The sequence below is a fragment of the Polistes dominula genome, unplaced genomic scaffold, assembly GCF_049000335.1.
Source record: "Polistes dominula isolate Pdom_NZ unplaced genomic scaffold, Pdom_raw_medaka contig_24, whole genome shotgun sequence".
In the NCBI taxonomy this organism is placed as follows: Eukaryota; Metazoa; Arthropoda; class Insecta; order Hymenoptera; family Vespidae; genus Polistes; species Polistes dominula.
Window position 1 is genome coordinate 2,927,993 of NW_028301150.1, and position 25,624 is coordinate 2,953,616.

Here is a 25,624-nt window from a genome sequence, read left to right on the forward strand (position 1 = left end):
ATTTTCGTTGGAATAAACCAAGAAGGAAATATTCTCTTCTCTCTTAATTCATTAAACCATCGGACCTCAAGATTTGGTATAGTTCAAAGTAAATCCAACCAAGCTAGAATGCAAGATGGGCAACGTTTCAACGAAATTACGTCAAACTCATGACAGCCTTTCAGACTGATTCAAACGGAATTCACTGGTACCAAATAAGTAAAGGATTCAATTGTTTAAAATGAGATAGGAAGAAACGAATGAAGAAGGATAAAACGAGAGAGAGGTGATTAGAAGAGGTATTAGAGGTAAGAAATCGAAGTAGTAAGTAAGAGAAAAGGAATAAAACGGGTAAAAAGAATGAAATAAAAGGGAAAAAGGAAAATAAAGAAAGAAAGAAAGAAATAAATAAATAGGAAAGAGTAAAAGAGGATATATCGAGTCTTGTCGATTCCAGGTCATGTCATCTTCTTTCTCATCGTCTTTGTCAGTGGTAGCATTGGTCTACGAATCGAAGAAGAGCACCGGCCGTTGGTGGTTTTGAGGGTGTGTTGGATAGAGTATGTGGAAAGAGGGTTAAAGAGAGAAACGAAGAGAGAGAAAGAGAGGGGGGTGGTGAGAAGGAAAGAAGAGGGAGCAATGTTACAGAGGCATGTACACCAGGTGGCGCGCGTACCAGCAAGAAAATCGATACTTATCGTCTCGGAACGTACAGTCGAGCGTCTTCCAGTACGCGACTCGTGTGCACGAGGTAAACACGGCACCCTATGCCAATTAGAATGGAATGATACGTAAAGAGTGAGAGATTATTTCGTCGTTTCCAGTCAGCTAGATCGCAGAATCAACCTAAGACATGGTACGTTCTCGGAACAAAGATCGATTTGTCAACTCTTCCCGATCACCGTTCCGATCTTCTTTCGATATCTCGAACACTCGTTTGACGCGTCGTGAATAGAGGTGGTGGTAGGGAAAAGGGGGTGGGAAAGGGGTAAGAGGTCGAGCAGCGAGGTAGAAGGAGAGGGAAAGGGTAGAGGGAGATTGGGAGAAGGAAAATTATTTTTAACGAACTTTAAATGAAAGAAAGAAAGAGATAAATAAAAAGAGGATATAGCTTAGGACGACTTTAACATTGACTCGAATCACTCATGAAAACTGTGTCGCATGTGACAGCAACTCAGATTTAGCTTTGTTCATTTAATTACATCCCTTGACTCGAGCGTTTGAAACGATCATCATCCCCCAGTGATTTTCATATTTTCCCTCCGTTTTTAATCGACTTTTCTTTTTTGTTCTTCTTTTTAACTTTGTTTCCTTATCTCTTGTATGCTTTTTGTCATATGTGCAGTATGGTTTCGTGAATTACGCTCTCGAGCTCCTCGTTGTGAAGAACTTTGGCAGCGAGACATGGGATGAAATAAAGTAGGTAAAAAATAAAAAAGAAAATAACCAGAAGAGCTAGCTAACTGAGATATCGTTGCTTTCGGCATCAAATGAAAATTTATTCTGCATGAGATGATTTTAGTATTTATCTTTATCGCTTGTTTACATGTATCACGTTTATCCTCTCTTCACCTTTTTAGACACGTAGCTAGCTCGTTCGATTCTCGTTTTTCTTCGTTTTCACAGCACGTCCTGGATAGATCGAGTGTGTATTCCTTCTTGTCCCGACCACGTGCTTTTCAACTATCAATGTCGTTTATCGATAAGATCGATGCACCTCGTTTTCTTTCGTAATTCCGTAAAAGCCATGAAAACGATTTTTCTTTCAGTTTACCTTTTTTACCTTTTCTCAAACGGATCTGTTGATTTTTTTCTGTCTTTACTTTCACTTAACGGACAATGTAAATAGAACTTGTAGAAATCATTATTTGCTAAGCGAACTCAGTGCTCAAATTGATTATCTGGAAGCTATTTAGATTTAAAGTAAAATAAAGGAAACTTTAAGAAGAAATTACTTTTATAAATGAAGTTTCTATTCTAATTGTAATTATTTATTTTTATTAGATCTACTTTGTTTTATTGAAATAGTTTCAATAAAATATTCGATTCATTTGACGTTTATAAAATGTGAACGTTATATAGTATCGTCGCATTATTAATATAAAAACGAACAAAATATTGACATGTGTACAATTTTTACGTTATACAGAATCATCGGAATATTTATATAAAAACAAATAAAATTATGGATCTTTTTTTTTGCTTTTTATTGTTTTAATTTTATTGGAGAAAAAGAAAAGATGGACGTAGGTCATTCGGGTAAGTAAATGAAGCTATAAATTAACTCTTTTGTATCGTATAAATATTCTTGTCACTTGCATATACATTCAACACTTTTCAAGCTTGCTCAGTAAACATACGTGGTATGTGTTTTATTTCTTAATGATTTTTAAACTGAATTTAATTTTTATGCAAGACAGAACTAGCAAAACCTACTAAATTGTTGTTTCTTTTGTCTATTTAATATCAAAATTGCGAATAAAGGTTTTTATCATACAATATTAGATTATTTAATATAAAGAAACTGTCTAGGTTGTTTATTACATTTAATTTTTAAAGTATCAAATATCATAATAAAATGAATAAACAATATTAACTTGATATGATATCTTTTTGAACACAATGATATCAACTTGAAAAGAATAATTTAAGCTTTTCACGGTAGTCTGTATTGTTTCGAGTACTGATTGTACTCAATATTATGATCCTTTGTATTTGTCAAGCTTCAATACTTGAATATAAATTACACTTGTGTCTTTTTTTACAATCATACTATTACTTTTTAAAATTGTGATATAATTTTCTTAAAGTATGTTTCAGTTGTTAATAAAACTGTTGAATTTTTTTTTAAATTTATTGAAATTGAAAAATTTTTTTGCAAAAGATAAAACATCATTTAATAAGGTTTAATTTTTTATCTTTCATAAAGTTTAATAAAAGAGCAGATTGTTTGTAATATTACCTTTTAAGTTAATACGTATAAAATGCAATTTATTTTTCCTAGCATAAAGGGTTCTTAAGAAAGAGTAAATGCTGTCATGAAAGTTCGAATTACAAGCAAATGAACGAAAGATTGCATTACACGAAACCTTTCAACTCTTAGCACATTGCCTAAAAGCTCGTTCGTTTGCCTCGTTTTTCTTCAAACGAAAGACGATTCCATTATTTTCGAAATCTCGCTTAGATACTTTTACTTTTTTTTTACGTCTCAACAGAAAATCCCATCGTTTACTCCATCTGGTTATCCACCTACGACTGTCGAGTCTGTACGAGGGATTACAGGGTATTTTATTTTAAACGCTTTAGCTGAACTATTCAATTTCTACAAAGGGTTGATTAAAAACAGTAAAATAAAGAGAGAAAAAAAGAAATTTAACGAGTAAAAGTAATTGTAAATTTTACGAGAAAATATCTTTTTATTATAGATCACTTTCTAATTTCATTTATTACGACTATTTGAAGCGCTACTAATTATTTTAATGAAGTTATTTGATTGAATCTTTAATCATACTTGCTGTATAATCTTGTAATTATAGAATACTTCAAAATATCCAAGTTATCTTCGAGAAGGTTAAAATGTGAATGCAGTTTTTTTTTTTTTTTTGTTAAATTTATCGAAAATAGAATATCATTTTAAGATCGCTTCAAGTAAAATATTGTTTTTCTATCTTCATTAAATCATCATTAATTTTACTTCCATAATTATGAGAATATCTATGATGAATCTCGTAACGAAACAATCTTATTAAAACACGATCAAAATATGTATTATATATTTTCTAAGTAATAGAAATAATATTTAATTCATAACAATTATTAGAATCAAATTAGCATACATATGTTTCAATAGCTTTAGGACGTGTTGGAATAGTTTGTTATAATAATAATAATAATGATAAACGAGCAAATTCATCTCTGGTATATTTTCTATGTTGAGAATTAATTAATGATTTAATTGAAACTAGACAACTGAAAGATTAAATAGTAATATCTAATAAGTAATTTTGTTAATGAAGGTTGATATAAATATAGTTTATTATCATTATATCGATTGATATTTTCAAGATGTGTTCTATTTTCGAAGAAATTTTAATAAGAATTGATTTAATTTTAATTAGAAGGAATTGTTACGTATAGGGCGACAACAATTTTCACGTAGTCTGTATTTCGCCATTGTACTGAAAATAGAAGTTACCCTGAAACTGAAATGCTACGAAGGCACTTAGAGGCTCATATAAGAGGGTCACTTTACTCAGCCTAAATGAGGTTTCACGGTTGCTCTCACGGCAATGGCGTCGTGTTTGCAAATTGCACGTCTTTATTTCGAACTTCTTCCTTACTTCGAATATCATAATTTGATTATGTTTCACTTAAACATTGTTCTTTATAAAATTTATGATTAAATTTCAAAGTTCATATTTTCTTATATAATTTTAATTTGTTTTAATTGATATAAAAGTAAGGAATTCCAATTAATATTATGTAAAATTTAAAAATTATGTAAAGCTTATGGAAAGTAATTTTTAAAATTAAATGATATCAAAGGAACAAAAATATTAAACAAATAAATAGGAAAAGTATGTATTTAAATAAGATGATTTTGATTATTAAAATATTTAGCTTCGTTACAAAATATACTATGAGCAATTAAAAAGAAGATAAAACCAACATAAATGTTGGTACATATTTATCGAAGTAAAAAGAGTAAAGTCTTATTAAAGAAACCTAATATTCCTAGGGCTCTGTATCATGCTTTCTTCATTATTTACCAGAGGGTCCATGAATAGTTGTTATTGCACCTTGTAATTTGTATACCTTTCATAGTTAATTTAAACGCGAATATAATTGTTAAATACTATCTTGTTTGCACGTTTTACAAGCTATCTCTTATATTTTATTGCTTCTATATGTCATTGTTAATCTTCCTTTACATTTAATTGCTCTCATAGGTATGCTTATATGAGCAGATTAAATTCCCACATTTTTATTGCTCCAGGAAAGATGCTGCCATTAATATGGATGGACAATTTCTAGTACGACAAATTTATGATGATGAAATTACCTATAATCTTATAGGAGCGGCTGTCAATCGATTGAGTATGTATATTATTATTTTTTTTTCTTAACACGATCAATATTTATATAACCGTGTTTAATAGATGTATTCATATTTTTCAATATAATTCGCGGTTTTATTTTAATTCAAGTATTTTATATAGAAATATCTGTATGATATTGTTCAATTATTCAAATTTATTATTCAAACAAAATAAATGTGGAAAATGTGAGAACAGAATTATATTATATTATTCATACGCAATGATATGTAATATTTGATGTATTATGGACAATTTACCATCTCATAATAACCACCTGGGAAAGTCAAACAAATGTAATATAATAATTAACCATATTAACCACATAATGATGTCACCGTGTAAATAATTAAACCAAATACTTATATAATAATGAAACAATTCATGAAATATAAGTGTGTACGAAAGTTTAACTGTAATAATCTGTTGCAGCTGTAAACAAGTTCTATAGTCACTAAGTAAGTTTATTTCATTTCCCAGACATTCCTGCAAATGATATATTAGAACTTTTCGGTCGAATGTTCTTCGACTTCTGTCAGGATTCTGGATATGACAAAATCCTTCAAGTTCTTGGAGCAACACCCAGAGACTTCTTGCAGGTAAAGCAAAATTTTTAAATTAATAATAATTTGTAATCAAATTTACTTGATTTTGATATTATAAATTTTGTGTATTTTCAAAGTGTGTAAATATTTTTTCAAAATTAATTCCATTAACATGATTCTTGTATTTTTGATGTATTCGTGATAACAATGATATGTCATAATTCATCTTGATACTTCTCATTTAATCGGTTCTTCGTTAAGACAAGTCATCCATCGTTCTTGCAAACGTATTAGAGACACATCGGTCAAGGGGGATGATTTAGAAAAAGATTCTATTTAGATAAACGAGTCGAGTCAGGATAAGCAATTTTTTTCAGACAAAACAAACGTTTTAGAGTAAGAAGGGGAATGAAAAAGAGATACCATAAGATAAGAAAACAGGTGAAACCCATTAAGAAGCTTCTTCTCCCTCGGATTTTTTATTTCCAACTTTTATCACACGTGGTTTCACGTTTTACTACTCTACGTTCTTGTCATAATCTTTGAAAAATCTTATTTTCCTCTCATCCTTTACAGTGTTTCGAAAATGTCGTGTTCAATCATTTTCACGATCTGTTCTTTCCAGTAAAACGACTTTAGACATTTTTCTACCTTGCTAGCAAAACGTCATAGAATCATTTCTTTGAATCTTTTTCTTCTTTATATTATTATATACAATAGGATTAAATATCCTAGTTAATTATTGTTTTTATTGTGGTTAATATCTATTATTTAAAATATCAAATATTGAATTTAATTAAATGCGTTATTATAAATGCGAGAACACGTATTTCGAAGATAAGCGTTTTTGTTATTGTAGAATTTAGATGCTCTTCATGATCATTTGGGTACTTTGTATCCTGGAATGAGGGCACCATCTTTTCGATGTACAGAAAGACCGGAGGATGGTGCTTTGGTATTGCACTATTATTCGGATCGACCGGGTTTGGAACACATCGTTATTGGAATTGTTAAGGTATATTTATATGTCTATTATTATATACTTATTCTTATTTTTTATACGAAATATTATAGAATGTCATATATTATGTTAGATGAGAGACAATTTTTTTGTTACGTAATACATCTTTCCATCCGTCTATGAAATATTACATAGATGCATAATGCTATCTCACATTTCGTGAAAATATCTAATCAAATATTCTCAATTTCATAGAAATGCAGAATAACTCTGCTTTTTTTTTTTTCTTTAACCGAGGAAATGTAGATATTTTATAGACGTTGAAGATTTGAACACTCGCCAAAAACATCGTTAAAAATATTACGGAAAATATGTGTATACGTGATATAACATGTTTTGAGATGGAGAAAGAGTATATATATAGAATTTTCTATTCCGCAGACCGTGGCGAAAAAGCTTCACGGGACAGATGTGGATATGGAGATCCTAAAGACGAAAAATGAATGTGATCACGTGCAATTCTTGATAACCAATACATCGGGACCTGGTGTCGTTTCCAATTCTATGATCGTTGAACATGAAATGTTGTCTGCTGGTGAGTAAGATAAATTTCTTTCGAACATACATTTCCTATATGCGGAATGCAAAATTCCTATTAAATTAGAAAATCGATTTATCGTTAGAATTAATGGGACTCTGGCTCGCGACTATATAAAACGTGATGGTATGAAATTCGTTCAAATCATCAGCTCGCTTTTATTAAATCGATTCTTTAGACTGAATTTTTTATTATTTTCCTCGCTAAATAAAACATCAAAAAGCTTATGAAATTTTACTTGAATATGCATACATGGATATATATTTCTGTGCACATATTTTCAATATTTTAAAAACAGGCTACATAGACATTTTTTTTTTCATTGGTTGTCGTAGAACCAAAGGTGAGCCCCACTACGTTTTGCAGAGTATTTCCTTTCCATATTATGTTCGACCGGGATCTCACGATAGTCCAAACAGGCTACACCATCACTCGTATTTTACCACAGGTCTCCAGTGGTAACTGCAAATTAACCGACATACTCTTCGCCGTAAGTAAAAAAATTCATATTTGCATAGAATAATTTTGGCAATTTCGATTATTTTTCTTTTTTATTTTTTTTAACAATTTTTTCATTCGTATAATTTTTGCTCGTTATTGAATATTGAATTAAAACATTAATATGAAAATCATATCTCAAAATTGAAATTGTATCGCGTTTGTAGACGGTTTATTTGAAATATTACCTGATGATATTAATTTATAATTAATTTGCTTTCACTAGCCTAATTTCCCAGGCTAATTTTCGAAACTCGATCTTAATTGTTACCAAGTAACGAGCTAACATAATTGCGTCGTGTATTCCTCGTTGCCAAACCTCTCTCTCTCCTATAATTCATCCATATTCATGCTCACACTATCATACATCTTTCGAATTCAGTTTATTGCTAGGGATGTGACACGAGCATTGTGTCCAGTTTAGTTACGTTATTACGTTTACGTATTAGCATCATGTTCGTTACTATATATTGCATATAGACATAAATACGATATAAATACGATATAAATACTAGATATTTTCAATTTTATTTTTATTTTATCTCAATACGATTACTTGTACGAAGAGAATCAAATAGTTCTCATGTGTTCTTTCTTATATTTACTCTTGTCTAGTTTCTATAATATTTTTTGTATCGTAATAAGATACGTTCTATAAGCAAAATATATACTTTAAGATTCAAGTAGAGATGTCAGAAAATTAGTTTAAGTTATCAAATTTTCAATAGATATAGGTACACATAAATATCTATCCACAATTTTATATTGACAATTAGTCTATACAGGACATTTCTACTCCATACGAAAAGAGTTTTGATGGTCAATTATATTCCAGCGAACTGCATTATGAATTCTGGCACATTACTTCCGCACCCGATAAATAAATTCTCGCAAAACAAGGCTGCATAATGTCGTCGACTTCCTAGGTCAGGCCGCATTTGGAATTAACATTTGAAAACATACTGTCACACATAAACACTGTCTACGTGTTGAGGACTAAAAAGGGAATGATGCGCGTTGCATCCTCGGAAGAGTACGCGTATCTACGTCTTAAGGTTAGTAAAATGATCACAATTAATTTATAAAAATCAATATCACTTTAGAATATGATTAATTTTGATAGTAGAAAAAGTACGATTGAAATTTGTTTGATTGAAGATCACATAACTAGTCAAGTATGAATTTGACTCGACTCAACTTGTCTTTTACGAAGTCATTTTCTCGGTATATCCATTACACCAAGTGATTGGATTTTTTTTTCTTTTGTTTTTTCTTCCCTCAAAGGATAATAGTCATTTAAAACACAAATTACATTTGCATTCGCGCAAAAGAAGTTTGATCGTTGAATGGAATACTAGTCATTCAAGAAATTTACATTTCTCGCTTTATTTCGTGACGAAATATTCTCCTTTTTTTGTTAAAGGGTCAAATGTTATACATACCTGAGAGCGATCTGACGATTTTCCTCTCTTATCCAAGTGTCATGAATCTCGACGACCTTACGAGGTAATTGATTGTAAAGAATATACAAATAGTAGATTATATAGCTAGATTGTAAATCTTTGTCGATTACATCACAATATCACTATTGCATGATACTCTTCTACTTGTCTGTCAGTTTACTACCTATTTAAGTTCCTTTCAAACTTAACACAGTCTATTTCTACGAAGGAAGAAGCATGATTTAGCAAGTAGTTTTGCTCCCACCCAAGTCGAATTTAACTTTTATCCTACTCAAGAAGCAAGAACTTTCTACTTTCCTAAGGACATTACCTGTGCTCATTCTTCTTTCTCTTCGAATCGCAACTGGTTACGCATACGTATCTAAACACACATACATACATCATATATATAACTTTTATACTTTTTAGAAAGAACTTCTTTTCTATGTCATTTAAAGTAGGAAAGAATAAGAAGGAAAGATGAAAGAATAAGAAGGAAAGATGAAAGAATAACAAATTTAAAGTCGTATATTTCTTTATTTAATGAATTTCTTATATAGAAAAATATCAAGTGTGCATCGTCAATCGTATTTTTATTATACATTCGTAAAACTATTTTTATTATTTATAAATAACAAAAAATATCTATAATAAAAAACGAGATGATCAAGTAGAACATTTGAAAGATTAAATAATTATATTAATTTTTGATTGATGGTACGTAGACGTGGTTTATACCTAAGCGATGTACCATTACACGATGCAACGAGGGACCTTGTCTTGATGTCGGAACAATTCGAAGCGGATTATAAGTTGACAAGAAACTTGGAATTACTCACCGATAAGCTGCAACAGACGTATCGCGAACTAGACGGTGAAAAGCAGAAAACCGACAGGTAAGGATTTCTGTTCGGCCGGAACTTCCTGATAAAGGGATCCCCATCGGGATCCTTCCTCTATTTTGCTTGAATGAAAATCTCCTGTAATCAACGCTTATCGCATTGTAAAAAAGTTCTTCCTCGGAAAATTACATTTTTCTTTCTCTACTTCTATTTGCTTTTCTTTCATTTTCCTTATTTTGATGGAAAAAATATCGTTCAATTTGATTACATTGCAATTTCACGTTATGAAATAAGTATATATTTCATTTTATTAATTTATTAATATTATATTTTATTTATTTAAATATTATATTATATTTTATTTTAATAATTTTTATAAAAATGAAAATTACATTCTTAATAATAGACCATTTGTGATTGATAGAATAAGTTTTTTTAATCTTTTATTATTAAATAAAATATTATTTTTATTATTCTCATTGTGTGTGTGTGTGAAACTTTTGTCGATAAAATATAAAAAAATCTCTTATAATTTATAGGTTACTATACTCAGTATTACCAATTTCTGTGGCGAATGAACTTCGACATTCGAGACCAGTACCCGCAAAGAAATACGATTGCGTAACACTTCTATTTTCGGGAATCGTCGGTTTTGGGGCTTATTGTGCGGCTCATACTGATTCTAGTGGTGCTATGAAGATTGTTAACATGCTCAATCAACTGTATACTGCTTTCGACGTCCTTACGGATCCCAAGAAAAATCCCAACGTTTACAAGGTTCAATAATTTCTTTAATCAGCTACGAGCTATTAACTTGTAGCAATAGCAATTGATTTTTTTTTTCTCCGAGCAATTACAAGTCTTCAATTTGTAATCGAAAATTTAAAATAACGTTGGAAGTTAATCTGATTTCATGATTATTTGTAGAATTATTTTTATAAAAATCAAAGAAATTTTAGATGTAATAAACAAATTAATAATTACGTTAATTTATTAAAAAAAAATTTATAATTCAGGTGGAAACTGTGGGAGATAAATATATGGCTGTGAGCGGATTACCGGAACCGTGTCGTTGTCATGCACGATGTATAGCACGACTTGCACTCGATATGATGGATCTTGCCGCGGATGAGGTACAAATCGATGGAGAACCTGTGGTTGGTATTTCTTTTTTTGTTCTTTCGTACAAAAAAAAAAGAACAATAACAATTAAACAATAAAACGTATATTTCTAATTTCCTGGACATATGTAATATAATACGGTATCTCAATATTCAAAAAACTTATTGAAAATGCGAATTATTTGATCTTTATCGAAAAATGATTGCGTATTGTTTGTAATGAAATTGCTCGCAGAAAATCACCATCGGTATACACAGCGGTGAAGTTGTAACTGGTGTAATTGGACATCGTATGCCACGATATTGTTTATTTGGAAATACTGTCAATCTTACAAGTCGAACGGAAACCACTGGAGAACCCGGTAAAATAAACGTTTCGGAGAATGCTTACAGGTAAAAGTATTTTTATTTTCTTTTTTTTTTTATAAATACAATTCATAGAATTTTATTGTTTATTAGCGTGATATCTTATTTCTTATTTTCACATGGTCGTTCAATCATGAAAAAGTCCTTTATTCGTGGTATAAAAGAATTAGATATTATCGTTCTTTGATTTCATAGAAATTTGTTAGAAGTATTAGTAAGATACAATAATCTGTAAGGTTGTCAAAAGATTATTATTCAAACAACATTTCGCTACAATCATGATCATCTCGAAAGATTTGAACTATGTTAGTTGAAAGAATAATTATAGAATAGAGGGTCTATCGTCATAGGTTAAACGATTAGAAATTCATCGTTGGAATGATACGTCGATTCAGCAAAATATTTTTGAAAATTTGTTAAAAAAAAAAAAAATACTATAAAAATTTCTTGCCAAGTCATTCACCATCATTTCTACGAATATTAAAATATTTTCTCGAAAGATTTTCCGTTTCAAAATATCTTTTTTCATTTGCTTAATCCCGTAGATCTTTTCTCTTCAAAAAGTTGCTTTTTATTTTGAATCAAAATTTGAAATTTGAAGATATACGATTTAAAATTTGAAATTTGATTCGAAGTTTAGCTCGCGCGTTCGAGTTAACGGATTTTATCAGCATTATACGTAGAAGCAAAGTAAAAGGCATCGACTTCCATCGAAAGTTATACGATCGACTTTTAAAATGGTCGTAGATAAATATATACTATATACATACATAGACACATGCCCACACACACACACACACACACAAACGATATATGCGACTATAGCGAACTCGAAGGCAAACGCGGGAGAACGAAACGAGCGATTAAATCGTGCTGGGCGGTTCGCACCGAGGTAAGAGGCAATTATTTTTTCTGTTCTTTTTTTTTTTTTCTTCATTCGTCCGCTTTCTTTTTTTTCTTTCAACTCTCTTTCATCGACACTAGCCACATACCGTTCGCCGTAATGTTCTCAGCCTTGCGTTGGTTGCGTTAATACGTACACAGGTATTTACGTATATTTAGGTACGAATTTTCCAAAAGGAGAAGGTGTGCACGCGTGTCGTAAGGTCGTAATATTACTCGCAATTATCGATCGGTTCGTACTATCGACGAGGGAAAGCCGTTTCCCTTCTCGTTCAGTCGCACAGGGAATTCTCTATGATTTACGAGAACGTCGCTTATGCCAATATTACGGATAGTTTTCTCGTAATTTACACGTTATCCGTTGTGCTTGACGCAAGTTCCTTTAACTTACATCTGTTACCTTTTATCATCGATCAATGACCAATAAACTTGAAAGTTTTTTTTATAAGAAATATAACGGACAGTTAATTACGAAAAGTAACGAATTAGCCTAATGGCGCGTTAAAAAATATTTACCAACAAGTTCGAATTCATTTTTGTATCAGAAAATTATTGATACCTAAGTGTTAAGATAATATTCTACCTTTAATTCATCTTAAGTGATCCTTCTTCATATAATTTTCTCGTTTAGGAGAGTATTTTTCTTCAATTTTCTCAATCCGATATACACTTTAGATTCGTTCAAAGTTAGATAAAAACAATTCCGTAATTCGATTAAGACTCTCAGTATTAAATTAATTACGATACTTTAATCGAAAAAATAGTCTGAAGTATTAGGGAGATCAAGAGATTAGAAAGCGCTTTAGTTCATTGTATAGTTTTACCATAATGGCTATAGAGCCGCATGATCGTCTATACTTTTTACAAAGAACTTGTTTTTATCGATCCTAATGAACACCAATCAACCGATAAGGAGAATCTTTTCTACTTCTGGAATCATTTATCCATTTCTTTTCTCGTTCCAAATGAGCCAGCGTCGTAATCAACGACTTCCATAAGATTCATTTCCTTTTTCTTATTTATATGGAAGAACTATGAAATGAATTTCGATCAATCGTACATTATATCCAAATAATTTCTCAAAGTCTGAGGTATTTGAAGACTTTGAATGCCGTGTGGAAGAGCCCAATTTCTAAACAATGTTTCTCTTATATTACAACGACAAAGATGCATTAATTCTGGTGGACACAATCCACTTCTTTCCGGAGGCACAAGATTTCGTTCCACAAGATTAGGGTAATGTTCGTACATGGCTACGCTAAAGACTCCACTTTGAGCAGCTATATGAGTTGGTGTTTTTACATTTGCCGTAGGTATAGTTCTTAGTAATAATTTCAAACATATTACTAAATCTTTCGGAAAGTTTCTTTTTTCTTTATCCAATGGAACATCGAACTCGTTCAATTTAGCAAGGAGAATTTCTATCGGTGAAGGTGCTAGCTTGTCTGATTCTATCGATGCACCATATCGCAACATTATCATAAGTATATCAGGTGCACCATGTTGAATCGCAACTCTGAGTGGAACAACTTGACCATAAGATTCCATTGGAACGTCGATAAAACGAGATTTTATAGTAGATGATGCGCAACGATATTCCAATTTACCTTTAACCGCATGATCCATAAAGTATATCAAAGCATTGATATTTTCCTCCCGATCTTCAAAGTCGCTTTTCCAACCAGATAAGAAATGCGTCACTCTAATACCAAATATAGCTCCCACAAAAATCCTTTCAAATGTCTTCTCGCAATAAAATATGTCATTTAACAAACGAGTAACTATCTCGTTATTGCGTAACTTCCAATCGAAACAAAGTTTGGCTGCTACATAAAGAACATTATGAAATTTTCCTAATAAACAAACTTGACCATTTTCCATCATGGTAATGTTGTGATAACGTAGAGCAGATTCTACTATTCTCTCGCAGACGTCTTGTTTGTCCAATTTCTCCGCTAAATTTAAAAACAGAAAAAACTAAATAAATTACTATAATAATTACAATAATCATTAATATTCAACTTATTAAATAAACATTTTTCTTCCCCTCTATCGTTTAGTTCGAAAAATAAAAGTTTTATTTAATATCTGAAGGCAATAGGCCATTGATGACTCAACAAAAGGTCGAAGTACATGTTAAAATTTTATTATCGTTTTGTATCATTATTTCGTAATCTTTTTACATCTAAAATCGTGAAAAAAAAATATGAACAAAACAAATTTGAAAAATGCAAATAATTGGCAATTGTGTTTGAATAACTTTTCGTAGGGGTAAAAAATTTGATTATATAAACACGTTTGATTAAATCTATTTGGAATATTAAATTTAAGCTTGTCTCTTATCGATTATCGAATTTTCATTCCAGATCGTTCTTAACTCTTCGCTCTATTACTCCTTGACTTGGTAAATCGGTAAAAGCGAAGGTAACAAATGTCTGTCCAATAAACCACCAGTTTCTCCATCGTCGTTTCCAATTTTTTCAATTGCTTTTCAAGCGTATTCACTTTAAAGAAGTTAGAAATATATTACAGAGGTTATATTACCTTCCGCACAACTGTTTATGACATCTGAAAAATATCCGACCAGTTCTCGTCGCTTGTATCGCGATGCGAGACAACTGCGTTCCAACTCGGCAAACAATCTGTCGAAGTAACAGTCAATAAGCACTTCCATCTTTCTAAGATGATTACAATTTTCTCAATAAGCTTGATCACAATAGTTAAAAAAAAAAAAAAATAAATAAATAAAAGAAGAAAGATTTCAACCAAAAACTGAAAACGTCCGATACTATAAGTCTATAAGTAATGAAACATTCTCATGATTGTCGACCTCTGAATCATCGACTACCATGTTAACTGAACGAAGTACAAGAGGGGAACTAATTCATTTAAACCTTACGTAAAATATTTAAAGGGCTTCACCGGTAAATTCTCTCCTATGCTATATATTTTCCTAACAAATTTTACGTTTTCAATTGCGTGTCATGAAAATTGATTAAAATTAAATCTTTGATTAGAAACAAAATAAAATTCAGAGAATTTATTTAATATTGTTTACTCATATAAATTTTGTTATTATTTTAGGTATTTGTGCATGCCTGAGAATCAAGATCCTCAATTTCTATTAGAATACAGAGGTCCAGTCACTATGAAAGGAAAATCCGAACCAATGAACGTATGGTTCTTGTCTAGAGAAGTGGAACTAAATGCATAATTTGATCACCGAGTAGAATATTTCCAACCATCGTCGAAACATCGTTACAGCAATAAAATGGGAAATCCCTGTAGGATATTAAATTATACATAATATACTTTAACGTGAAATTAAGTTGCACATCTGTGGAAGAGCTCTATGTGATCATTACGTGTGAAAATTGATTAATCTCGTCGCTCTTTTTCATAATATGTATATGTATTTTGTCGCATATTTGCTCGTAGAAATAATAGTTTTACAGTTCCTCAACGTTTTAAATATCCTGACGTTAAATGTTTTAAGTATTTTCTTTATTTGTTAACTATATATTCTATATTCTATATTCTATATATACATATATATGTATACATACATGTATGTATCTTGAACGATAAGAAATATAATCGTCTGAGATTGAAATACTCATTGATGTTGATATTTGACGTACAAATAAGTCGATAATTAATGAAAATCAATTAAAGAACATTTCTTATTAGAAAAAAGTCGTAGAATTTTTTTTAAATTTCATATGATTAAAGTAGTCAAGAAGTTTGATCATGTTGAATCGAGAAGAATCGAAATAGACTTAAAATAAAAAATAAACAGGTATCACCAGAAACAACCGCAAGAATGTACATAGTTTTAAGGATGTAACGGAACCTGTTCCGATCTTTTACATGACCTATGCATGTTACAAGGTCAATCGAATGAGTACCGTAAAAGCGTTAATTGTTCTTCTATCGTAACTCTTCCTTTATTAATCCGACGTATGTTCTTCATTTTGCGATAGAAAACAATCTAAACGTATTGTGCGATCGTAAAAGTCTTAAAAAAGACAACTCTAAGATGCTATATCTTAGATAATAACGCGTCTCTACAAGCCAAGACTTTATTGCCAATATTCGTCATGTTCGTTAAAGTGATTCGTATAATCGCACTGTACTATAGCAAAGTGGTATGCAGGCTACAAGTTTCACGTTGTCGAAGAAAAAGTGAACACACTACTCTCGACCGGTTTACCGGGTGAGGCACGCAGAAAATAAGGCCAGATAATAAAGCGCGTACAAAGCCGACCTCTGGATTAGGTGGTTTATGTATACGAGCAACCTGTACCGAACGTAATTATTATGGACAAATGAATGGTTCGTGCTAGATGGATTAGATGGAACAGATGGACGTATGGATAAGTATTTGTTATTGTATCTCAATACTTTAATAAATATAATACTTGACTAATTTTTCTTTTCAAACGAAAATTACAAGTCTTCTGAGAAAATGAACGAATAATATATTATAAATTCGTATTTTTTAAGCTAAGTTTACGAGTAATGTCTTAAAATGATAGTAAGGCAAAACTTTTGTCTAAAGGAATGTATCGTTTATTTATGCAACGATGCAAAAGAATACGACATTTAAAGTTAATCATTCTTGTTATTGCTTGCGCAATAGATATCTTTTTTATTTTCAAATGACATCAATAGTTTTTACGATCCATCCGATACAACTCGTTTTATAAGTTGTTGATCGTTTTTATCAATTACCCATGCAAATATTTGCCATCAAATCGAATAAGTCTCTTTATTTTAATAGTCGATTATTTATTGATTGATTTTATAAGCAAATTTTTTCAATCCTTCTGTTTATAATGTACATTTATAATATTATAATTAATAACTTTATAATTTAAATCAAGTAAAAAATGAAATGATCGAAGTTACATCAATGCAATTCACTTTATCGAATAACTTACAGCAATACAACAAATAAAATTCAGAAACAATTAATAAATTTTTGATGTAATTGTAGATTGTTTTAAATCGTTAAATATATAGTTAAATAGTAAAATAAATAGAAACTAATTGATAATGAATAAATGCATTCGACGGGTTAACAAGCGAATATGTACATTTATTTTTGCATAGTTAATGAAAAAACGAGTAAGTATCTTTTCGCGCTTTCCACTGATACGAAGTTTTCGATTCATTATAGCCTGGAGGGCATTCCAGCAGTCTTGGTGAAATTTCGGCAGGTGTACGAGATTCCATGGAGTGCCTGTGTTTACGGACGCGCCTATAAGAAGCCGAGGTTCTTCGTGTAAGCAAGTAAGCAAGCAGGTAGATAGGTAGGTAGGTAGGTAGGTAGGTAGAAGGCAGGTATATAGATAGGTAGGCAAACAGACAGGAGAGGTAGGAGGAATTCTCGTACGGTGAACGGTAAGCAGCAGGTATTTAAATGAGAAACCGGATGGTCGATCCGAGCTGGTTCGATAGAGGACGCCACGTCTTTCTCGTCGTTCCGGCTATGTACCTGCTACGAACGTTTCTAAGAGCCGTTCTCAACACAACTCGAAGAGCACCTCAGCCGTTATTCTTCTCTCTTCTTGCCCCACTCCGAAAAACTACTCGACGTTCCATCGGTCCCCTCCTCTCCCCACTCCGTAGAGTCTTAGGAACGCCAGGAGAAACAGCAGCAGCACCTTTCTCGAGTCGCACGGGCCCCGAGAGTAGTCTCGGTCCCCACCCAAGACGGGCGACTGCATGAGTGAGTGTCAGCGGCACTCAGTACAGTTACTGACGGCCCCGCGCTGTGAACCGTTGCCGTTGGTCGTCGTTGTTGTCGTTGTCGTCGTCGTCATCGTCATCGTCATCATCTCGTCGTCGTCGTTATCGTCGTTTTCATCGTCGTTTTCGTCGTTTTCGTCCTCGCCGTCGTCTTCGTCGTCTTCATTCTCTTCTTCGTCGCGTTCCTCATCGTCTACTACTCGTCGGACTCGAGTCAACTGGCTTTACCATGCGTAGCTCTTGATACACATATGCAGTCCGTAAGTGGAGTGCTCGCTAATCTGTCTTTCTCCTTCTATCTGTCTTTATTTTCTTTTTTTCCTCTTTCTCTCACTCTCTCCTCCTCCTCTCCACTGCAGGTACAAGCAGCTGTTTTACGATCAAAGTAATTGAAACATCTTCGTTTTTGTCGATAACGCATGGAACTCTTCTTTAAGAGATTTCAATGAAAATGTTTATGTTTCAATGATGAGTTTAACCAATTAAAGTTTGGTTATTTTTTTGAAAAGATAGATTTTTAATATAATTAATAGTTAGACATGTTTTTGATTGATAGCTTCCAATAAAAAAAAATATTATTCTATGATTTGCATTGGATCTATTTACTTTAATAATCCACTTCATACAGTATGGTATGTTCGTCAAAGTATTGTCATGTGTTCTGTGACACTATTACGTTACATTAAGAAAGTTACAGTTGTTTCATAGTTAGCTTAGTTAGGTTCCTGAACTTTCAAATTCCACGTTAATTATTTTCACATGCATAATACGTAATTGACATTGTTGAAAGTTTGATGTGTTTATGCGTCATCATTGAAATATGTGTTTTGGACATTGCTAGCAGGTAAGTGATTCACGGAGAAAGGAAAGGTCAATGAGAGAAGGCCGATTTGGTTAGTGTTCCTTCTCGAAAGAATGGCAGAACCGAAGGAGAAAGGGAACTGTGGTCGTGTGCTAATAGATAGAAGAATTAACACGATGTATATTTTAGCAGTGTTAAACTTAGATCGAGATTATAGATTTTATCAACACATTTATAATATTATAGTCAATATTTAAAATATTAAATAACGGTTAGATAGTAAATTTATCTTTGAATATCATTGTTTCGTTTAACTTTGATATAGAAACAGAAAGAAGAAAAGATAGATAGAGAGAGAGAGAGAGAGAGAGAGAGAGAGAGAGAGCGAGTAAGAAAAAGAAAGAGAAAGGAAAATAATAATAAGAAAAAGTGTAAACAAAGCTAGTAGTCAGGAAAAGGTAAATATAAATATCGATCTACAAGAGCAAAGTGCTTTCGAATGTAGGTACGTATGGACGAGGTTAGCACGATGACCGTTCTACCACCACTACCGGCGAAGACTCAGAGTCGAGATGGTAACCAAGTCGCTCGGCAGACTGTGTCAATCCGGGCAGCTTCCCCTCCATCTTCTCCAGCTTTGAGTGCAGGTGCTGGAGCAACGGTATTCGTCGGTTCTCGGGCCGTGGATCCTACGGCGAGTATCAAGAGACGAGTCCCGGAAATACAAACCTCCAACGGCTACGGTAGGCAGACCATCGTCCAGCATCAAGAGCAACAACATCAACATCAATTACAGCAAGCGTCACATATAGTCAAGATCAAGATCAATCCGGATGGGGATAAAAACGGGAAGGTGATATCAGCGGTAAGATTGACCTTGGACGGAAACGAGAAGAATAACGGAGTAACGTGCGAACGTTCGCCCGTAGCGGAGCGCGACGGTGCTGTGTTGGTGAGTGCGACGAATCTTGTGAACGAGAACCTTCGCGAGAGTGGTGTTGTTGGTGAAGGTTGTGTGAGAATTAGTGTCGGGGGTGACACCTCGAGAGATAAGAAAATTAGCTCGTACGAGCAGGATACGGCGAACAATAACGATCAAACCGACAAGAATAAGAATAACAGTAATAATAACAACAACAACAACAGCAATAATCGTAAAAAGAAGAACGAAGTTATGGTGCAACGGGCGACATCGGAGACACCAAATTCTTCTCCCCTGACCAATCGATCTAGCAGCTGCATTTATTACAATTCTTATCAAAATCCTCTTAACACCATGGTGATGTCCAGTGGACAGTGTTCACCTAGCGATACCTTGGATAGTGGAACTTGTAGCGACTTGGATGGTACACCTCCTCCTTTACCCAAGAAGAAAAATATAAATAAGAATATCGGAGGTGGAACCAGGGTTATATTATCTGTAGGAAAACACGATCTTACCGGTAGTTTGACTAGTAGTGGGGCTGAGTTAGACAGCGATGATAACGAGAGTAACATTAGCTGCGATTCTTTAAACGGTGGTGAGCTTAATGGTAGTATAATTTCACAAAATCCCAATGGGACCAAATCTTCAAACGAAAATGATCAAGAAAGCGTGGAATATCAAGAACGTATACGTCCGAGAAGTAATGATCTTGGAAGAGTAGTCAAGGATACTGAAGAACGAGTGGAAGAGATAGAAGAACTCAATGATGTTAATCAGACTAACTCTGATGATCTATTCAGAAAAGAATCAGCCTCACCTAGCGTTTCTCCATCCCCTTCTAGAACTTCCACTCTGTCAAAAGCTTCTTCAACACCGAGGATTAGGAGTCCAGAGCTTTTCGTTGATCGAAATGGTAGCGGCACTACCTCTCCGGTCGTTCGAGAATGCACCTACGAAGAGAGAAAACAGGAACAGGAAAGAATAGAACAAGAGAATGCTGCTGTTGAGTTCTACGCGAACTACAATCGATCGAGTGGCAACAAGTACATCTACGATGACGACAGATTCTACAAGTTCCACTTGAACGAGTTAAGAAACGATAACAACGAGGATACAAATAAAGAATCTAAGGAACCTGGAGCTCTCGGAGAGAAAGAAACGGATGAGTGCTTCGCTGGTTACAAGATTCTCGAAAGGGAAGCCATACGCAGTGCCAAGGGAACCGTGCGTGGTGTTAAAAACAGAGTACGTGCTGGAATAGCAACCTTTCTACAGAAACCATCTTCCAAGGTTAGTACTTAATCAATTTTCTTAATCGAAATTTTATCGTAATGTTCATTTTAGTTCTTTTCCGTTGTAATTTCATTTTTAGAAAAATTCACTTTTAATTTAGCAAATTAATTTCATTACAAATTGCGAGGTACGATTTAATAAAGTCCATCATACGTTTCTACCATGTAATAACCAAGCTGTACTAGTCCAATTAATTCGTTGAGAAATTACTTAATTGGAACTTGGCCACAAAATTGGTCATATGATACGAGTAACTACAAATTGGAAATTAAAGTCGTATCTTACTTTTGAGCTTAACTTTTACTTCAGACAGAATGTTTCGATAGTTTTATGGTATACTTTGAAGCAATGTTATTTCGTTTTAAGAAAACATAAATACACGCGTAGAATGCACGAAGGTCTTTTGTACAAATGGAATGTTGAATGGGCGTGAAATGCGGTGTGTTGACCTAGAGAATCAAACATGGAGTTAGTTAATATTCATGGAATTCGATGTTCTATTTTGAAGGTGTAGCAGATTAAGATATAGAAAGTTAAAGAAATATTTGTTTGTCTCTTTTTTTCTTCTCTAAAATATACAATTTTCGGAAACCCTAAAATTCTATACTTAATAAATTTTTTTTTTGAACGACTCTCGACAATTCTTTCATTAACACGAAGAATAAACATGCTCCTAATTACGTAATTATTTTGCTCCATGCACTGATTTAAGAGATAAGGTCATGCCACAGGATTTCCGATGTAATAAATTGTATTTTCTAACCGCTTTTAATCACGACAGTTGAACGTGAGAATAGTAAAAGCCGGTCCTAAAAAAAAAATAAAATAAAATTTTAATTATCTGTACGACTCAAGATTTAAGCATAAATTTTATTATACAACTCTTTCCTTAGATTAATTCATTGATTTCATGGAAATCAGATCAATTGTAAAGAGTAGATTCATTTACGTATAAAAATTACAAATACAATGAACGTCCGATGATACCGTACGATCGAATCAGTTTCACAAGACAAACCGCTGGTTAGCTAAAGTGAGCAAGCAACGTGATATCATTGAGATAACTCATAGTACCTTTAGATGAATTCGATACGATTACCCAGTCGCATTTCAATGATGACATTCAAAAGATAACATTTATCTAATTTGTACTATCGACTAAATAATGGAACAAAATTGGTCGTTACTTTGTCAAAGAAAACTTTACAATTTTTTATCGTATTCAATGTATTTCATTAAATTAAATCGAGTAAGAAAAAGATCTTTGATAAGAAACCAATTTCAAACGTTAGAACGTAGAATTAGTTTTTGAGGGTTGATATTAATCGGCTCATTGATTATCGATTTAATTATTAGGATGAAATCTTTGGTGGACCATTTGCTTAATTCTTCCATTTTCTAAGTTTTTAGTAAAATTTCAACAGCAAAATATTTCCGGTGTGTTGCTATGCGAACGTTGCTATACGACGTGCGTAAACGACGATCGTACGTACTGTCGATGCGGAACGGATCGACATAACGGTAGATCCGATAAAGCGATATTATGGCAAAGGCACGAGGAAGAAATACACTGCTTGTTCTGACTTCGAGTTTCGTATTTTTTTTTTCTTCATTTTATTATTTTTGCATCTTCTTTTCCTTACTTTCTTTTTATAATATGATCAAAATGAAAACAGAAATTATCGGTAAGAACTTTCTAATGCGTTAGAGATTGAAAATCTTAATTAGGATGATTAAATAGAACGATTCGAACGTTGAGATCATCGTACAAGGTGATAGTAATTTGTTTACATTTATATTAAGAACTTCACATGATCATAGATACGATAATTACATCATTTTATTTCTCGATAATCGTTCTATTGCTTTTTGTTTGATCACTTTTCAATTGAACAACTATAATGATAATGATATTTGATATTAGACTTTTTTTCATGTAATTATTGTTTAAATATGATTTCAAAACAGATACCTAATGAACTCATTAGCTATTTTTATTTTGAGTCGTTTATCGGAAGCTTCGTTCACTCATTGCTTTTCGTCCTTTCACAAATTTTTTATCGTGATTGTACCTGAAGATTATATAGGTACGAACGTTCTCGCGGCCCGCATCATAAAATTACAGAGCGTGGATTGTTGGTTCGTTCTCTTGCTAGCTAGGCAGATAGGAAATTAGCTTGCAAACGTTCGGTTAAAAATGACGTAGAAAATTTTCTCTAACGTTACAATGTATACAATGAATTGACATGGAATACTATTAATCATAATATAAAATCAAATAAATATATTTGAGGTATAGTAAGTTACATGTAAGAAGTTAAGATACTGAGAGAAATAGAGAAAGATACAAACAACAATTTTTTGGAAATACTATATAAAAATTAGAATTTGTTACTTTCATACAACAAATCAATTAGTTTTACCATAAGATAAAATAAAATATGACGTGCCCTTTATTAATGCAACACACTTGATTCTACTCAAATAACGAATACACACGCATGTACTACCATTATAAGATCTTATATTATTCTTCTCACAGATGTTATGCGTCTTCCTCGTGTTTTAGTTTGTTCAACTTCCGTGCAGCTGTCCAGAACGGATTATGCAATCTCCGATGCATAAGACTCACCGTGAAAAATTGTAGAAAATCGTTCAAACGGTTCGCACCAACTAATATCGATAATGTTTGAAACATTCGAAAGTCACTTCGATAAATATCGAATCTTTCCTTGCTTTTCCACGAACGAACTCGTTTTCAACAGTGGTTAGTGTGCTAGATAGTTATCGAGGTAAAGTGATTTATTCTTCGAACGAAGAAACATAATAGCCGTAAAAAGCATTCGTTTTACCGATTTGGTACTATCGCAGGTTGATAGTAAATTATGTTAGACGGTTAAGGATCGAAGAAAGAACACGTGTCTCCGGTTAATAAACTTCCCCTTCCATTCATTAGATACCAAGTTATTAAGCACCGCTACACTCCTTGCACATTCTCGCACGACGTTTTACCGAATGATATTATATACGGTTACACAACGATAACAATTAAAACGTTACACTTTTATTGATAGACTACTATGATATTCCGATTACATAGTAGTCTATATATCTATGCATTTTTAATACATCTAAGTCTTACCTTCAGTTTCTATTCGGAAGTTAGATATGTAAATATAAGTATTTATATACATCTTTCATTCTGGAACGTAGGATTGGTAAACCACGAGAATTCAGTCGACCCATTTTATTACACGCGAATTTAATTAAAGAACTTTTGTCGTTTTTGACGACATCACGATCCTCTTGAAATGTTTTTCTTGGCGTTTAATAAACGTCTCGACGACTATGTGAATTAATTAGGACAGCCCTTGTGGCAAAAGCTGTTAAGTCAACAGTTTCAATTCTCGGCTGCAAAATAAATATTTTTTTTTTACGGTGGACAAAGAATACTCGTATAAATGGCGACAATTAATAGCGACCCGATTATCGAATTTTCTGAGATTTTTTTTTAATGCGGAGAAAGAACTTTCGTCGAGTTACGATTTATTGAGAACGATTTTAATGAGAGTCTCGTCCTGAAAATGTATTTTATAATCATTATCTCTCTATATATAGATCTTTATTATTATTATTATATTATTATATTATTAAATATATATTTCAAGCGACCATTTATTCTATATACTATACATTACAATATGTTATATAAATATATATAATTAGTGAGTATTGCTTTTCAAAACAGAGCGCAACGCTTTACAAACATTACTTTTTCAGTTCCCTTTTTACTGTTCAACAAAGTTGCAGTCAATTTTCGAATAAACTATTTCAAACTAATTGTAAGCAGAGAAGAAGTAAGAACGGATATTACGTTTCAGAATCGAGATTAAATGCGGAGTCATAAACGTCTGTATAGTTTACTAGCACCTTTACTTACACCATTATACGCACACGTAAACGAAGTTTAATCACTAATATAAATGCCTATAGCCTGTGCGGTTACCTTGCAACAATTTCTACCTAGCTATATACGGCAAACATTGCAGTTAACGACAGTAAACGTCGAAATAGAAAATTTGATCTAAGAATGAATCTGCAAAGGCACATTTTCATTCTTTCTAGATCGACCCTAATCTTATTTATTGTATTTATGTTTAAATATATACTACAATCACATCTGCTACCGTGTTTTTTATTGATAATTATAGAGAAATTAGTAGACTTTACGATCGGAATATAATGACGAAAGAATTGGTAGCTACCTGTTCTCGCTCTCTCATTAGAGTGAATTTTTAAATCTATGAAGTATGTTAACATTTCTGAAAGGGTGAACGTCCGCTTACGTAGAAACTCGTATTTGTCTCATATATTTAAATAAATAATTTAATTTCTCTAAATTTTATCAAAAGAAACTTTCTACCTTTTATTTCTCAATATCGAATTTGCTCTATTTAATTTGTCAATAATTTTATTATAGACTTTCATTGATCATTGCA

The 25,624-nt window shown here is 32.5% G+C and overlaps 3 protein-coding genes and 1 long non-coding RNA gene across 5 annotated transcripts in view; 2 read left to right on the top strand and 2 right to left on the bottom strand.

Moving 5' to 3' along the window:
- Positions 1-15,968, top strand: Gycbeta100B (guanylate cyclase soluble subunit beta-1-like). The gene is made up of 15 exons (XM_015317765.2): positions 1-287; positions 437-835; positions 1,325-1,398; positions 4,976-5,076; positions 5,556-5,674; positions 6,480-6,635; positions 7,023-7,176; positions 7,515-7,669; positions 8,604-8,732; positions 9,101-9,183; positions 9,845-10,015; positions 10,501-10,738; positions 10,978-11,118; positions 11,318-11,475; positions 15,436-15,968. Exons 2-15 carry the CDS (start codon positions 833-835, stop codon positions 15,563-15,565), a joined length of 1,812 nt encoding a protein of 603 aa, XP_015173251.1. The 5' UTR covers positions 1-287; positions 437-832; the 3' UTR covers positions 15,566-15,968.
- Positions 12,478-15,429, bottom strand: stops (SOCS domain-containing protein stops). The gene is made up of 2 exons (XM_015317767.2): positions 14,896-15,429; positions 12,478-14,306 (listed from the first exon to the last, which is right to left on the bottom strand). The coding sequence occupies exons 1-2, from the start codon at positions 15,023-15,025 to the stop codon at positions 13,402-13,404; spliced, it is 1,035 nt and encodes a 344-aa protein (XP_015173253.1). The 5' UTR covers positions 15,026-15,429; the 3' UTR covers positions 12,478-13,401.
- LOC149030791 (uncharacterized) lies at positions 15,732-17,952 on the bottom strand. Its single transcript, XR_016178295.1, has 2 exons — positions 17,852-17,952; positions 15,732-17,614 (listed from the first exon to the last, which is right to left on the bottom strand). It is a non-coding gene; the product is annotated as an uncharacterized LOC149030791 (long non-coding RNA).
- LOC107064756 (uncharacterized) overlaps positions 17,942-25,624 on the top strand; it is a 27,609-nt gene continuing 19,926 nt past the window's right edge. The window contains exons 1-3 of one of the 2 annotated variants that reach the window (XM_089177518.1): positions 17,942-18,184; positions 18,238-18,365; positions 19,413-21,122. In XM_089177518.1, the coding sequence (XP_089033644.1) occupies positions 18,082-18,184; positions 18,238-18,365; positions 19,413-21,122 (1,941 nt within the window). In that variant the 5' untranslated portion in view covers positions 17,942-18,081. Of the gene's footprint in view, positions 18,185-18,232; positions 18,366-19,412; positions 21,123-25,624 lie in introns of those variants that run through there. The other variant, XM_015317768.2, reaches the window with a different exon arrangement.

What these genes read in the sequence shown, in the direction of transcription:
- Gycbeta100B (XM_015317765.2), top strand. An exon ending in GAGACATGGGATGAAATAAA is followed by an intron (nt 1,399 to 4,975) that starts GTAGGTAAAAAA and finishes TTATTGCTCCAG; the next exon opens with GAAAGATGCTGCCATTAATA. An exon ending in GAAAAGCAGAAAACCGACAG is followed by an intron (nt 10,016 to 10,500) that starts GTAAGGATTTCT and finishes TATAATTTATAG; the next exon opens with GTTACTATACTCAGTATTAC.
- stops (XM_015317767.2), bottom strand. Translation starts at nt 15,025, where the DNA reads ATGGAAGTGCTTATTGACTGTTACTTCGACAGATTGTTTGCCGAGTTG. An exon ending in CATAAACAGTTGTGCGGAAG is followed by an intron (nt 14,307 to 14,895) that starts GTAATATAACCT and finishes TTTTAAATTTAG; the next exon opens with CGGAGAAATTGGACAAACAA.